General features: G+C 41.8%; 1 protein-coding gene across 2 annotated transcripts in view; it reads right to left on the bottom strand.

Moving 5' to 3' along the window:
• SH3RF1 (SH3 domain containing ring finger 1) overlaps window positions 1–17,772 on the bottom strand; it is a 181,258-nt gene that overhangs the window by 45,542 nt on the left and 117,944 nt on the right. For both annotated transcript variants that reach the window (XM_054717653.1, XM_028152663.2), the window contains exon 4: window positions 17,313–17,408. In XM_054717653.1, coding sequence (XP_054573628.1) covers window positions 17,313–17,408 — 96 coding nt within the window. The remainder of the gene's footprint in view (window positions 1–17,312; window positions 17,409–17,772) is intronic.

The raw sequence follows: 17,772 nt of genomic DNA, 5'->3' as shown, positions 1-17,772 counted from the left end.
AGTTGTAGGCCCAGCACAGCCATTAACTTTGTGACTGCTCTTGCTGGCAGCTTCTGCCTCTATGAACTAAGGAGGTTGGAGCCAGTGATCTTTTTGTCTCTTTTCGCTCCCCACACGGATAACGATCTCACTTTAAACAGCGATCATTTTCCCATTCCATCTCTCTAAATTCCTATTCCTCTAAATAGCCTAGTATAGCTTTCCTGCATTTCATTTTCACACGTGGATGTTAATATTTGTTAGCAGAATGTTGTCGTATTTTAAAATTACTTTAGAGTTCTTCTAAAGCAGCAGAGGTTAGTATTAAGGACAGTATTTGCTGCCTTACAAGTCACAAAGAAAATCATAAAGTGAGGTCTATTTGGTAGAGGCATTAAGTAAATCAGGAGGAAACTTAAGGAGGCTTTTGCTGTAAGTGTGACTTAACCTGGAGTAACAACAGGAAAGCAAGGACCTCACAGCTTTTAATAGGATTTTGTTGAAACATTTGTGAATGTTTGAGCTCAGTAGCATAGCCTTCCCATGGCATTTATCTAGCCGTGACCTTTAGTTTAGGAGTGCACTCATCACCTGCAGAATAAATGTATACACTAACATACCTTCTTCCCAACACTTGGTAAGGAATATCTGATAAGACTCAGGTTGAATACAAGATAAAATTCAGCACACAGGTGCAAAAAGCATGGTCTAGCTGGATTTGTTGATCTTAGAACTTGGCAAACCTTAAAATTTAGAAAGAACTCATCTTTGAGATTATCAAAAGTATACATGAACATAAAAAAGAAAATACTGACAAAATAATGACAACCACAAGGCAGCTTAAGAAATACCAAAATAATTTTTGTGTATATGGCTGTCCTCTTTGCTAAAGAGAATATGGCCTTTTTAACAATTGGGACTTAAAATTTTTTAAAAAGGGAACAAAAAATTTAATGTGAACTAACTTGAATATTGACTATTTTATATGACGCTTTAGAGATGAATCAGACTCTAGTTTTTGAACACTAGAGAATACAAATACACTAGAGTTCCCAGAACCTAACAGTTTTTCAATAAAAGGCAAATAAGGATTTGAAAAAACATATTATAAATGCAATATATTATAAATGTAATATATTTCCTATATGGATGCTGTTAAATATCCATCTACTCCACTAATCTTAACAGAGCAGCACATACTCTCCTCGCCTCTAACAGCATCGCGTGAGCTCCTGTTCACATCAACAGACACAGGCTGACAGTCTGCTGTCCCACAGTGCACACATGTCATCGTGTAATACAGCCTGGCAAGTCTGGGCAAGCAGATCTTCAGGGAAAACTTCTAAATTGAGATACCGTAATGAAAAAAGATTGATAAACTTGGCTCATAATATAAAAATGTATATATCGCCAACATACATTTTTATTTGAAACTGTTAGATCGAAGTGTAGACTTAGGACATTTTTTTGAAGGATACTATCATACTGAACTCCAAAAAAAGGTCAATTTTCATCACCCCCCATAATGTATAAAAAGGTCCGTTTCCTATATTGTTAACAGTATTAAGTGTTATCATTAATTTTAAAACTTCTATTAGTTGGAGAGGTAAGAAAACTGTTTTCATTTGTATTTCTCCATTTATTAATGAGATTAAGTGTCTATTTTTTTTCCTAGGATTTGCTTATTCTCATACTTTATCCATATTTCTATTAGATTATTGATATTTTCTTATACATTTATATGTGTTCTTTAGGCATTATATAAATCATTCTCTAACATAATATGAATGCATGTATATATTTATATGTGTACTAAAGGCCCGGTGCTTGAATTCGTGCACAGGTGGGGTCTGGCCAGCCAGCCTTGATGGGGGCTGATTGGGGCCAGCCCGGCATGGGGGTAGGGCCACGGGCAGTTGGCCAGCTGGCCCTGACCCCAATTGGGGTGGAGTGGGGTGGGCCGATCAGGGGCCGGGCTGGCCGGGGAGGGGCTGCGGGAGGTTGGCCAGCCACAGTGGGCGTCATAGCGATTGGTCGTTCCAGTCGTTCTGCTCATTCCGGCGTTCCGGATGCTGGCTTTTTATATATATAAATATATCCATCAAAGTAAAAATATTGTTTCAATTTGTTTTTTAATTTGATATATGTTGGCTATACATACATTTTTATATTATGAGCCAAATTTATCAATCTTTTTCCATTATGGCATCTCAATTTAACATCATGCTTTAAAAATCTTATTCCATAATTATTTTTAAAAAGAAAACGCGTTTTTTCCTAGTATTTTCCTTCCTTCCTTTGCTTTCTTTTTACATCTCAATATTTGACCCTGTGAAGCACTGGTTTTGTGTAAAGAACCAGGTGTGGCTAGCACTTTGCTTTCCCACATGGCTCAGTAGCGGTGCCATCACCACTTAGCTAACGGTCCATCTTCCCCAAATTCCACCTTCATAAAGCCATGATTAAAAGTTGTAGTCTAAAGTTATATGCTTGAATTTTATATAATGTTATTAACCAATGTTACCACAATAAATTTAATTTAAAAAAGAAGAGAGCCTGGCCAGCGTGGCTCAGTGGTTGAGCGTCGACCTGTGAACCAGGAGGTCACAGTTTCGATTCCCGGTCGGGGCACATAACCAGGTTGTGGGCTCAATCCCCAGTGGGGGGCATGCAGCCAATCAATGATTCTCTCTCATCATTGATGTTTCTATCTCTCCTCTCCTTTCCTCTCTGAAATCACTAAAAATATATTTTAAAAAAAGAAAAGAGGGAAGTGGAGCTCTTCAGCATTCTGCCACACGGCCAGGTCCAGCGTGCCCTCCCCAGAAGCAGACACTGGGAAGAACTGTGGGACAGAAATCCATGCACTGACCTCCTCCTAAAAGACATGAGAATACTTGGCCTCACATTACAATCCTTTGCAAAATGTATCTTACATAATGGCAATGGGGAATTTGTATTTCCTTTAGTCGTGTATTCTTCCCCACAATTTAGGTAACAAGGTTTTTGTTTGGGGATGACCTAAGTACAAAAGCAAGCTCAGTCTTCATGTATAATACAAGACTCCCCCCACAGAGGAGGAATAATTAGAGAGAGTGATGGGATTACTCAGGAGTCTTTTCAAATTGATCCAAAAGCCTCCCTCAGGTAGCAACTCCATTTAGGCCTCTCTAAACACTTGTTGAATGAATGAAAATGTTGGTGTCTTAACACTAACAAGGGAAGAAAGAGCTGCCTCCCAGCCCAGCCCTGTCCAGTTGAAGTATAATATGAGTCACATGCATAGTTTTAAGTTTTCCAATAGCCACGTTTTTAAAAGATAAAAAGAAACAGGTAAAATGAATTTTCATAATATGTTTTATTTACCACTTTACCATGTAATCATTATTCAGACGGTTACATTCTCTCCCCTATTTTTTGTATCGAGTTTTTGCAATCCAGTGGGCACTGTACCCTTATATCACATCTCAATCTGGAGCAGCCACAATTCAAGTACTTGATAGCCCTACATATTGGACAGCGCAGTTGGAAACTCAGGAGCTCGAGGCGGGAGTGGAGCTGCACCCAAGGTGGCCAGATACAGAGGGTCACTAAGCACAATGACCGGCTGAACACAAAGTGTGGACAAAAAGAGGCCACGTGCTAAACCGGACAAGCTCAGGGAGGCCTCCACGGAAGGCCCTACAAACTCAAGAGACCGAAAATAACAGCCTAGGATGAAAATTCCTAACTAAAAGCAGGGCATGGTGGGTAGTCACAACCTAGGCCTGTCACTTCCTTGACAAAGGTCAAGCTTTACCCTAAGTAAGTCTGTCTATCTATTGTCTTTCTGCATTTACAATAACACACCCTTGGAGTGTCAGAGCAATCCCCTTTTTCTGGACCCCTCAGGGTGCAACTTCACACTAGAGCAGGAGAACACAGCCCCTCATTATGATCCTGTTCCCTGAGAACCATCTCCTTAGCGCTGTAAATGTTAATTATTAACTATCCTGTACCCACCAATGTAAAAGAAGTACGTGTCTCCCCGTTTTACTCATTACTCTTTATCCAGTCCCAGAGACCTCCCTGCTTTGCTTTCTCCTACTCCCTAATCTACCACCAGTGAATTTCATGCAACCCCCCTACATCTCCTCCTTTGATTCTAATGTATAAAATAAGCTGCAAAACTGCCATTCTCCAGAGCACTTTCTCAATCCATTGAAATTTTGCTTCCCTGCAACTGTCAGTTTGGCTCAAATAAACGCATGAAGATTTTCTACAGGTTCAGGCCTTTCTTCCATCAACAAAAGGATGACTGAAACGACTCCCCTGACTTCCCAGGGCCCACATTTCTGAAGCCTCCTGAGCCCTGAAGCAGCTCACTAGCAAGGACAGCGAGGGTCACCCCTTTCACAGGAGGGCAGTGAGGAGCACGGACCCACAATATACCCCACTGGACATCCTGCCCAGGGAAAGGATTTTCAAAGTAACCTTCTCCCTACACTGCTGGTGAGGGAGAGGAAACATCACCTCGGTTGGCCCTGAGCTGTTAAAAAATAAATAAATAAACCAGAATGCGCTTTTCTCCCCCGACGTTTCTGACTTTTGAAATGTAAGGGACGATGGGAGGGTGCGTTTCATGGACAGCCTAAAAAGAACTTTAGCTTAGAGAGCTGAATAAAGAACTGCCATAGAAAAACCATAGGAAAAGCTTGGAACTTGAAAGGTCTAGACTGGAGTCAGGTCTCTGCCCGCACTGGCTGAGGAATCGTGGGTGAACCATTTAAATTCGGTGGCTTCAGTTTCCTCAGCTGTACACAATGGGAAGGTAGTACCAGTTCTGCATACTCTAGGCAGAAACGAGAACAGGTTAAAGGGCTAGGCCAGTGGTCGGCAAACTCATTAGTCAACAGAGCCAAATATCAACAGTACAACGATTGAAATTTCTTTTGAGAGCCAAATTTTTTAAACTTAAACTTCTTCTAACGCCACTTCTTCAAAATAGACTTGCCCAGGCCGTGGTATTTTGTGGAAGAGCCACACTCAAGGGGCCAAAGAGCCGCAGTTTGCAGACCACAGGGCTAGGTGAATGCAAACTATTCTCACTACTCACTGAGGGGTGCCAGCCAGCCCTTCCTTTGCTCTGTTGCCTTGGGTAAGTCACATGATCTCGTGTGTGTCTCACATTTATCATATGTAACGTGACGTTGGACTCAATGATCTGTCAAGGTCTATGCCTATGTAAAATACAAATAACTCTTCTCAACCCCAAACAAAATTATTCTGAATCAAACCCAATGGAGCCTTCCACTCAATTCAAATGTCGAGTGACTATTGTAAGCTCACCATAGTAATGGGTGGGGGGAAGGGGGAAACAGAGAAGCAGCCCCCTCAGAAAAAGAGGACCCAGGAAACAGCACTACGGGTTTCTAACATTAAGGGAAGGAGGTGCACATTCACATGCCAGCAGAGCTTGAGCAAAGGAGGTCAATGACTGAAGAAGGCAAGATAGAGACCAACAGGGGGTGGTGGACACGGACACCAGGGTGAACTCAGGGGTGTCTGCCCTCTCTCAGGGGGCAGCTGCTTGCCAGTATCCATTGATTGATTGATTGATTGTTTTTAAAGGAAAGGTGGGAATTTAGGCCTATGTAAAATCTGATTTTTCTATCTTTACAACCAATTAAAACAAAACCACTCTGCAAGCCAAACATAAAAGTCATGTGGCATCATACTAGTAAGTGTTCTCTGACTTAGGGAGAAAAATGTAGGTCAGATAGCAAGGACAGGAGGAAGCGCAAAAGGCACAGAATTCTCAGGCTATGGAAAGACCTTGCACAGTTTCCCAGACCAACCATCCAGCCAATTCCCCAGAAATAAAAAAGGCAGAGTTTTAGGGAGACTAAGAATGGTGGTCACAATGGTTTAATTTTGGAAGGAAGGAGGGAACGGAGGGAGGGAGGGAGGGAGGGAGGGAGGGAGGGAGGGAGGGAGGGAGGGAGGGAGGGAAAGAGGGAGGGAGGAAGGGAGGGAGGGAGGAGGGAAAAAGAGAAAGAAAGAGGTAGATGTCACTGGAGGATAAAGGAACAAAAGAAGAGCTAAAAAAAAAAAAAAGGGCATTGAGGTGGCAAGCAGGAGGGCACTTTCAGGGACTGGAGGGGCCAAAGGCTTAATTGCAGGGAGTAAGAAAGCAGAGGCAGTGAGCGGGTATAAGTGATTCTTGTGAAGATTTTGGCAGAGAAAGGAAGGAAAGAGGTAGTTTCATAACTGGAGGGGAATGCAGTCGAAGAATATTATATATGTGATGTGACCAAGTTGCTGATGATGAAAGACGCAGGAGGAAGGAGGGGGCAACTGCAAAGGAAAAGGAAAAGAAACACTTCATCCACCAAGATGAGAGGGAGGCTGTGAACAGTGAATATGCAGAAAAGATGTCAAGAAAGAGGAAAGCTCTCCCCTGAAAGATGAGGTTAAAGAGGCAGTAATACTTAGTAATACTTAATAAATAAGTAATGTTACTTCTGAAGCAACAGATAGATCTACAATCTAATTATATTGCTGAGGAGACAGACTGATGAATAATTTAAAAATCTGACTCAGTTCAGTTCAATGCTCATTGGATATGACAATACACCAGCTTCGCTTCTGTGTATGCTTTTTTTCCCGTTTGGTATTTGTTCATCAAATGCACACCATAAATAAGAAATGTCTATAAACCAAAAAGATACATTCCATGGACACAATTCATTGTCAGGGACCTCATTACCAGGTGTAGGAATACTACAGAAGAAATATACATATATCCCAGGAGGTTAAGAATATGGAATCGTCCTTAAATTCTAAGTAACACTTTGCCAATGTGAAATGACCCACTGATAGAAAATTCCATAGTGATGTGTAAATGGTTAATAAATCAGTGAATGAATCGTCCCCCAGCACTGATACCTAAAGTAAGAGTATGTGTGTGTGTGTGCACGCACGCGTGCGAGATGTAAAGAACATGGAAGAAGGGGGATCACCAAGAAGGAATTTAGCACGGAAAGAGAATGCTTTGAGTATTGACCATAATGACTTCATACTTTTGTTTAAAATCTTCCTTCTTCTCAGCATATAGACAAATTTTTGCTCCATACATATGGAAACCTAATAGGTACACTGCCATGAACCTCTATAATTGAAGGCAATGTCGTTTTATAACACTTAGAAAAATTTTTCCTGAAACACATTCTATTTCATTACTGAGAAACTTGTTCCCCATCCTATATAATAAAGAGCTAATATGCAAATGGTCATCACGCTCTCACACCCTTGTGCCAAGGCCGGGGGACCTGAGGCCGCGCCTGCCACCCCGGTGCTGGGACTGGGGGACCTAAGGCCATGCCCCCCACCACAGCGCCGGGGGACCTGAGGCTGCACCCCCCGCCTGGTGGGGCTTGACAGGGGACCTGAGGCTGTGCCCCTCACCCTGCGGGGCTTGACAGGGGTGGGTCCGGCCGGGTCTGGGTCTCACGTGATTACGAGGCACGGGGGTGGGCGGGGACTTGACTCTGGGTCCCGCAATGTGCCCCAGACTCTGACAGGAGGGAGATTTTCATATACATTTTACTAATTTTCTTTCATCTCTGACACTTCTATTACAGAGAAAGGGCAAATAGCAATATTAAAATATTTCCTCTAATTAATTCCCTTTTAATGTGCACGAATTTCGTGCACTGGGCCCCTAGTTGGTTTAATAAGACACTTGGTCTGTTCATGTTATTATATGTCACATGTGCACACAAGAGTGTAGGACAGCACAGGACTGCCATTCGGTCTTCTTCACGGGGTACAGACATGGTCAAACACTTGGTTAATTCCAGTGAACCGCCTCTGCTTCTTAAAACCTTAGTTACTAAGAAAACTGAGGATGTACTAGTATATAGCAACATAATAACTTTTTAAAATAAATAATAAAATTTAAAATATTAAGGTTTTAAATTAGTGATTTTCCTCTTTTCAAAAAGCCTCAGATATTTGAAATTGTTGAGTAATGAATCATTTGTGAAAATTAGCTTTTTTTTTTTTTTTGTATCCCTGGGTGTGCATGAACCAAAATAAACCTTTTATGCGTTAGAACTTGAAAATCTTCATTATTCTTGATGAAAAATCAAAATGTGCTCCACACTTCTTAAGGAATCTTTATAAAAATAGGGATCCTGTTCCAACATTCGAAAGACTAACTAAGATGCATGTGCTCTGAGGCTGGTGCAGGAGCTCAGGGCAATGATGGACAGACACCATGATTCACTTCTCAATTACTGGGCGTGCACTCCCAAACAAGTCACTTAACTTGTTTAAACAGTGGGGGGTGGGGGGGGGGAGATTAACCATATTATGGTTTAGCTACTAGAATGCTTATTACATGGTCATAACAACTGATGGTTAGCAGTACTATAATAATGTATAGAAAGGCAAGATCATGTGTGTCATATCATTAAAGCACAAAGAAAAAGAATGAAAGGATATTTCAGAAAATTATATGTGATGGGACTAAAGGTTATTTACTTTCCAACTTTTCTGGAATGTGGTTATATTACAGAAATAAATGACTTGAAATATTTTTATGTAAGATTCGGCTTTCAAGGAACACAGGAAAACATCAAATCATCTCCACACAGAACTATACCCTTGGCATGTGCCACGTGTGTAAGAACGGTACAAACTGAGCATTCCGTGGACGCGTGCAGCCAGGGGACAGTTGTTCTGTTCTGTTTATGCACATGAGAATTAGGGAGGAAAGGCTTCTTGAGGAATAAGAGTCTTCATTGGAAGCTGGAGAAAAAGTTGCGCTTTCCACAGATACAGGTACGAAGAAATACCCCAGGTGAGCTGTACAGGCAGCAGTTCCAAGGTATCTTATTTTCCACGAATGATCACAAGGCCAACTTAGCTGAGGCTCTTGGCATGCGGAGGGGAAAATGGCCAGGCTAAAGAATTTGAGGACTCCTCGGGGAGTCCTTGAGGACATTAGACACCATTTGGTCATTATCCTCGGCCTCTGATTAAGGCTCTACAGGAGACCTGCATTTTTATGTTCTCTGAAAACTACCCAGAGGACCGCAAACGGTCCATTCACGCAGGGAGAACTCAATAAACATGAACTGGTCTTTAGAACCTCAGCTCCCTGAGGTTTTCCTAATGGAAAACAAAAGGAAACTCTAAGTTAGGAAGAGGCTGCTGAAGAACAGCTAGAGCATAAACTGCCCTAAATAAAGTTCCTTACCTAATTTAAAGGACTCCTTTCAGACAGAGCCTAGTCCGGTGGCCTCTAGCCATATAGATTAAGGAGTTGTTCTTGGAGTCCAGAGACCTGCCTGTGCCCTTAGAAATTCAGGAGCCAGTGCTCATTTTCCTTCTGCCGTTGTGGCAGAATGGAAGGCAACAATTACTTGTATCAAGCTGGTAACATTCAGAAGACATGAAAACCTGCACCATGGGACAGAGCCCACAGCACTGAAAAAATGAAGCACAAATGCTGCTCCAAAGTATTCAGAGAATCAGAATGAAAGACGAACATCTGGTGCTAAGCAACGGAATAATTCTCCCTTACTGAGTTCTTAACAATCTCTCTAACTTTCACTTATAAAAACTAATTTACTTCAGAATTGAAGGAGAAAGTTAGAGTGACAAGCAACACAGCAATTCTGCCTTTCCAACAATTTCTCTAAATTGCTTTTATAAAAATTAATTTGCCTCCGAAATAAAGGGGGGATCTGGATGCTGAGTCATATAGTAATTCTGTCTTCCCAACTCCCGCCCCCCATCTGTTAATAAGATTTCAATCAATTGAACAGTCACTATTCTTTTTAATATAACTCTATGTTGAACCTTTTAAAGAACGGCCAAATTATCTTCCAAAGTGACTGCGCTCTTTCACAGCTCCACCAGCAATGGATGAGGTGAACATGTAACTTTTTAATTTTAAAGGAAAAAAGAATACATTCAAAAATACAAGTGGTAGAATCTCTTTATATTGTTCCGTCAATTCTGATCATGAAATCAAAGACTGATTTGGGTCTTCTGCTCTCATTATTTTCCAGAGCAAAGGCTTTACGTTAAGAAACAAAGATAACCTTGGCAACTTCACACTCTGTGCCCAAACCTCCATTCTTCTTCCTTGGAACACAGACGGTATTTCCCAGTTCCCTAACTCCTTAGGAGAGGAAGTTGCAGTCGGACCCTTAAGGCCCACACACAGGATTTTCCATTAAGACAGATAACACCCTGAAGCCTCGTGATGGCTGGTACCATGGATCTGCCTCTCACCCAGTGGGGCAAGCTGGGCCCTCCCTGGAGAAGAAACCCGGGTTCCCCAAGATATGTGATCAGTGCTGGGGCCCCGCCAGCAGGCGAGGGGATCCCAAGGCAGGTGCTGGGCGTGGAGGCCACGGGGACATAGGGTACCAAGGAGACAGAACTGAACCTCACATCACCATGCTTGGCCCCAGAGGATGGCTGGTTAGCCAGAGACGGGTAAGATTCCTCAAGGAAGGAACAACCTAAGACAGGCACAGTCGCAGAGGGGCCATCAGGAGAGAACTTGGGGGTCAACAGAGGTGGGGCACAGACCCTCACCCCCCTAACTTAGCAGGGGCCTGAACCCTCACCCCTTCTAAAGGAAGTCTCCTGCCCCCATGGCTGCTTAACGTCCTATGCCCAGCTCAAATCGGGACCCGGGTAACAGACAGAGACTTGGCCGACAGCAGCTGCCCTCTCACTGCAACAAGAATTGTTTGAGTTGTCTTGAACCCATGGTGTGGGAAGTGGGTTTTTGATATCTAAATCCAGCCTACCACCAGGAATGCTCAGGGCCTACTCAAGAAGGCAAATAACCCTTTCCACTAATATTTACAGGGTAAAATAAGATTGTTGTTAGAGTAATAAATTTGACAGTAAAATAGTAGTCAAGTTTTCAGGCTAATTTAAATTGGCTAATTGAAACAAGCGAATATTCTAGAAAAAGTAATAGTACTGGACAAAAAACAATTCCTAAAGTGTTAACTAAAATTTTTATTGGTAGTTCATCTCATGATAAAATCGCATAACATGTAATGAACCTAAAGCAGTCATATTATAGTGCAAAAATAAAATTTAAAAGCTATCAAGACTACATTAAAACATTTTCAAAAGCCTCCTAATATTTAAATCAAAAAAGGGGGGGATAGTAGAAGAATATCATGTAAGGAAAAATATCCTGTAAGTAAATTACATCTAGAAAATTTGTACTTTAGAAAATAATTGTAATGCTAAAAGCAAGACACCCATGAAAAACACACATGGTGTCAAAACAAGCCTGAGGAAAATCATTTGGGCAAAAAATGAAAAAGGATCCCAAGTCAAATTTATAGGAAATATTCCTTTATTAACTTTTGGTCGAGAATATGTTTGTATATTTTCAGGAAACAACTCCGAGACCATGTGGATTCCGGCAACAGAGAGGAATCAACAGGACTACTCCAGCCATGAAGACAGAAGAGAAGCAGTCCAGAGATGGAAGACACTAACATCGCCTTGCCATACTAGCAGTCAGCAGCTGTGCGTCACTGCAGGTTGCCCAGGACCGAACCAGAGAGGGTCGGACCTGTATTACCACCATTTGTCCACCATCCAGAACTGAAATATCACTGCTGACATGTGCACATAAGGAACTGTTTGACACTGAAATTGGGTCTCAAAAGAACTGTTAGCCCAGAAAGAAACTCACTACAGACTGATTCATTTGCCTTTCAGCATAACCATTATTGCTTGTCTCATTTTTGGTTCTTATAAGTGTATTTCTAGTAGCACATGATCTCACTCATCTAGGGGAAATGATGAACAACACAGACTGATGAACAAGAACAGACCCAGAAACAAGGAGGAATGTATCAGACTGTCGGGCCTCAGAGGGAGGGTAGGGGAGGGTGGGGATATAGGGGAGAGATCAACCAAAGGACTTGTGTGCATGCATATGAGCCTAACCAGTGGTTAAGGACAACAGGGGGGTGGGGGCATGCATGAGAGGGGTGTGGGATGGGAATGGGGGGATGAGGACAAATATGTGATACCTTAATCAATAAAGAAATTAAAAAAAAAAAGACAGATAACACTCATTCTATTCCTTGCCATGGGAAGGTCCTCTGAGATTTGCTTTTGAGTTGGTTCCGTAAGTTGAAACCAACAAACAATACCTCCAATTGTACACATTAAATATGTGCAGTTTATTCTATGTCATTCATAACTCAATAACGTTATTTTTTTTAAATGAGGCTCCCTGACAATAAGGAATAACCAAAGGAATAATCTCAAGCAGGTGGCAATTAATCTCAGAAAGTATTAGGGAATCTTCTCTATCTATAATCATAAGAGCGTAAAATGCCAATTAGACCAGACGTCCTTCCGGAGGAAGCTGGGGCTACGAGGGAAGCCCGAGTCCCAGGTGCCTGCCGGCAGCCGGAGGGAAGCCCGGATCCCGGGTGCCAGAGGGAAGCTGGTGCCAGCAGCTGGGGAAAAGGAAGGCCTACTCTTGCATGAATTTCATGCATCGGGCCTCTAGTATTAGAGATAAAAGATAGAGGCTCCATGATCTAATCTCCAGAGTATCCAAAATAATTCACCATTATCTTAGTCTGGAAGAATTCTAAATTTGGTGTAACCAAACACTCACCCAACTTCATTTTAAAAAGATCTCAGTGGTTACCCAAGACACCTTCCAAATATAGCAGGAAGATAAACCAACGATAAAATTTATGCTTAGATGGTAATACCGAAAAAAAATACATAAAAGTTGGCAACATCTAAAAACCAGTTCATTCTTGGTTTTGGTCCAAAAGGTTCTTAGGTTGCTCACTCATTCATTCAACCAATGAGAGCCTACTAAGGGCAGGTGCTGTACCAGAACCTCAGGAGCCCAAGGTAAACCAGAAAGACAAGACGCTGCCTCGGGACTTCACATGCTAATGGCGGCCTGGAATATTGGGAGACAGTAACCACATTAACAAATAACTTAAAAGAGTTACAGAAAATAAAAAGTGCTATGAAGGGGGAACACTACACGGATGATAACTATAGTTATCACATACTCAGCTCGTACCAGGTGCCAGGCACTGTGTATAAGTATCATTGGAATTAAGCTCACTCTAAGAAGGGGTTCTATTATTTGACAAATGAGGAGGCCAGGCCCAAAGTCCCTCAGACAATCAGTGGCAGAGCCAAGACTTGAATCTCAGCCACCTGGGCTCAGAGTCCAAGTTTTCCCCCCCATGATCACACCACCTTGTGTGAAGTACAGCAAACGGAGGAGGAAGAATGACTTTAGAGAAGGTGGTGAGGGGAAGCCTGTCAGAAGTGACCGTTGAGCAGAAATCTAAAGCACAAGACAGGGAGCACTGCTTTCTGGCAGGAACTAAAGACTCAGAGTACTTGACTATTAGGCCACGCCTACTTTATGCCTTATGCACATAAGGAATGCTTCTTTTTATGTTACATCTACAGCAGAGGAGCAAGTTGCCAGTGTTTTTAAAACTGGGTAAGTGGTATTTTAAACACATGACCAGGAATCAAAGTAAAATGATAAATTTAATGAAAATGTACGTTTATCATAAGCCTGCAATACACAATGGTGTTTGAAAAACCATCCATAATCCGATGTTTAGCACTTACTTCGTTCAAACCTTCTGCTTGCTAAGAATCATGTCATCCTTGCCCAAATGACGGCTAAACTTGCATGAGTCAGCTCCGAATTAATGAGCGTGCTAAAAATCTTTCCATTCTAGTTGGTAGAACACTGGTATTTTTGAACAAAGAAAGAAGCAAGATACTACATTCTTTTTTTTTTTTAACTGTAGTCAGTTCTTGACAAATATACTTTTTTATACATATCCTGCCAGGGTGTCCTCAAGAATTCCCTGGGCTTCCCCCAAGAAAGTCTTACTCCTCACCATTTCCAACCTGCTCAAATTTAGGAAGCTCCGGTCTAAACAGACTGGAATCCACAACCTCTGGGACTTCAGTGGAGAGGGGTCTGAGGCAAGCGTTCCCAGGAGGGAAGAGAGGATGTGATAACAGCAAGAGAACACTATCTTAAGAATTTAAACAAAGGCTCCCAGGGACAGAATGCAAAGCCATTTATACAGCCATTCTTGCCCCTACCCAAAACCCCCAACCAAGTTTCTCTTGGAGAATTCTGTATTTTAATCACAGGCCATCTGTTTGCAACTCACGCGATCACTACCACCATTTTATTACCTACCCTAACACAGGTAGAGACCACAGTCCACAGTTACAGAAAGTTGAGGAAGAAGAGAAAAGACAATTGAAGATAAGAAGGGAGGGCCAACTAGTCCAGGAGTGTTTCCCACTATCTCAGTCCTCCCACCCAATTCTCTCTTTACCTATCTCTAATGCTCAGCTCCTTTCAAATCATTCCATCCCTTAATCCCACAGCTGAACCTCTGACCCCAGAGAATCTACTCCAGGTCCAGAATCCTACCCCCAGGCCCATCCTGTTTAGTTTCTGACACATGTAAGTTCCTTGGGCCTTCCCATTACCAAAGCCAACGGAGGAACTGGGGTGGTGGGGGAGGTCCCAGCTTCTGCTGGCAAGCCTGTAGCAAATGAAGACATTCCTCTGGAAACTTGGAATTCAATTCTGAACTCATTTCCCTCATTATACATGGTGGTGAGTCTTTTATTTGATCATGACTGCACTCTGGCATACTCTGAGTCACAGTCTGATCTGAGCTTCAAACCACTGTGCATAAGACATAGCAGTGCCAGACCCTTTGAGATATATTATCTCATTTGATCTTCTCAAAACATCTGGCTGGGGAGGAGGGGGTCAGTTTTTGGCAGCACAGTGGAAAAAGCAAAAGTAACTAATATTGATGGAGACTTAAATATATGTTTACAAGATCTAAAGAAAATAATTCACAAATGAATTTTTCTAACACAGCCTGTTTTTATACTGGGGATGGTCTGGCCCCTGAAGTGGTTTATAGAGTAAAAGAAAAAGCATTATTCAGAAAAAAAGCCCCAAGTTTGATTCCTAGAGTTGGCTCTGCTCTGAGACTGCCTCGTAAGACCGTGTCAACTTTACTCAAATGGTTGAATTTCAGTAGATTGCTATTGAAATGTTCTCCCCTGTATCACCAAAACGGCTAAGCCAGGTGCCACTCATCCCCGCATGCTTCCCTCCCCACCAGAAACTTCCATCTGATGGCCTGACATCAAAGAAATAGCCAGCGTCTCCGAGAGATGGATGATTTATTTACCTGGTCTCAACTGGCAAAGTTCTGGTTCAAATGAGGAAAATGCTCGTTTGAAAGAAAAGAGGCAGGAGAAAAGAATGAAAATCCTTTCCACTCGGGCAGTAGTTTCTCTTTCCAACTTAAGGCAGAGTAAAGAATCCAATGACTCGAGTGACTCCGGACTTCTCCTGGGTGGATCTTTATGCCTCTCTGAGCAATTCTACACCCGTCCAATAACAAAAGCAGAGCAATCCTTCTTCCTGCCTCACACACCAAGTACTGGCATGCAATATTGATAATACCTAACAAGTAAAGACAGGCTTTCACTGCGAAGCTTGTGCTTACCCATGCTCCGCAGCGTAACTATTCGAATTCTTGGAAATTGTGGTCATTGTCCATGACCCAGAGTCGGAATATATAAATAATATACAGGAAGGAATGACTGAGAGTTAAGACTTGTTTTTGGTGTTTACTTTCAAAGGAGGAAAAAAATATTTCAATAAACAAGACTATCTGAAGGGCATGGATCAAGTTCAAGGCTCATAGATGGTCTGAATTACTTTTCCAACTGGTTTTTCATGGGAACTTTGGCAATATCACACTATCTGTGGGGGGAACCGAGTGTCATTTTAGCTTTGAGAATCATGCCAAAACAAATGCCTCAGATAAAAAGATGGGAAAATAAGTGATAGTGGTTTTTCTCTTTTATATGCTTTGATGTCTTAAATAACAGAATTGCATTCAGTTCCCCAAACAATCAGTGCTCTTACTTTTTGGCTTTTGCACACGCTGGTCTGCCTGCATGAATGTTCTTCCTGCCATAAAAATTCATCTTTTCCATTTCTCTTGGTTAACCCCCTTTTATCCATCACACAGATACCCACTAAGAACTCACTCTTCCAGAAACCTTCTGTGACCTCAGCTAACTTTGTATCATTGTTTGGGCTCTGTTTCATTCTTTGAGACTGCCTTCTATTTTGTTTTCAGAAAAAAAAAATTATTTCACCTAAAGGACATGAAAGTGTATATCGTGTAATGAGGGCTTACTGTAAATTGCAACTTCCTGGTTCATTTTTAATCCGTGTTATTCCTTAAAATAATGCAACCATGTTATTTTAGACATATTCTCTAAAAAGACTTCACTTCATCAGATTGGCCATAACCTTTCTGAATAAAGCTGATTAAAAAGGGGGGAGAAGGGAAAAGCTGCTCTTGGGATAGAAGAGAAATTCATTCATTCACTTGAAGTTTATTGGAGGCCTATTCTGAAAATCACTATTCTCATTCTGATGATGTGGCCGATAATAAAGGTAAACAAATAACCAGATACATTCGTCTTCCACCTTACTCAGGGACTTTATCAGCCCTCTGAACCCAAGCTGGCAAGTGGGAGAGAACACCTGGAAACGGCATAGGAAGCATACAGTGAGGTTTCACAACACACAGGGACGCTTTCAGCAGGGGCACAAAATGAAGGGCTTCAAATATTTCAGTCTCATAATCTTCCCTTATTATAGTGCAGGAGGGAGGAATTCCTCCTGATCCCTCCAGTGATCTGGAACAGGGCATTCCCAGTGCTCCGTGTTGTGAGGACATTACTACTACTACTACTACTACTACTACTACTACTATTATTATTATTATTATTATTATTTTAATCCTCACCCAAGGATATTTCTATTGATCTTAGAGAGGACGGGAGAAAGAGAGAAACATCAATCAGTTGCCTCCTGTACTGACCCCTACTGGGGACCAAACCCACAACCTAGGTATGTGCCCTGACCAGGAATTGAACCTAAAACCTTTTGGTGTACAAGATGATACTCCTACCAACAGAGCTACCCTGCCAGGACGAGGACATTATTTTTTTTAAAAGACTAGGTTTTTGTCTCCCCCAACCAAAGTTTTACTGATATGTAATTGGCATACAACATTGTATTTTTTTAAGGTATGCAACACAACAATTTAATATATGTCTATATTGCAAAACGATTATTAGGACTTCTTAATATTCCAATGGCTTGATTAAAATTTGTTTGCTAAGCTAAATACGAACATGATATATGTGTCTACAGATGAACTTACCTCGACATATGAAATTGGAAATATTCCTATTTTGTCTGCCAGCATTCCTTCAGCCCAGTTTTCATCCACTCTGCGGATCACAGTCAGAACATCATCCTAAAGAAACAATAAATATTAGTCTACCTGACCCCATCAAGCTTGTCACTTATTATCTTTTCAATAGAGGGACTAAAGTTTTAAGAAAACATGATAAAAGCCCTGTGACATGCCTTTAGTACATGAATCCAATGTTTTGATGAACTAAATGGTAACGTTCAGTCAACCTGGTGTCCCTTCAGAAAGTTGTTAAACTAGGAACCCCTTCTAACCAGGGGTTGGTTGCTCACTTTGTTTAGATCCACAGATTGCAACCTCTAGTGCTCCCCAGCCTCTTAAACCCATGTTTTAGATGGATTCTCGGGCTCTTGTCACTTTCTCTCTGATAATACACCGAATGCCCATTTAAATGCATATCCCACTG

This window comes from Eptesicus fuscus, chromosome 6 (assembly GCF_027574615.1).
Source record: "Eptesicus fuscus isolate TK198812 chromosome 6, DD_ASM_mEF_20220401, whole genome shotgun sequence".
Classification (NCBI taxonomy): Eukaryota; Metazoa; Chordata; class Mammalia; order Chiroptera; family Vespertilionidae; genus Eptesicus; species Eptesicus fuscus.
Note: the sequence above shows the minus strand (reverse complement) of the source record. Positions and strands in the feature narration are given on the sequence as shown.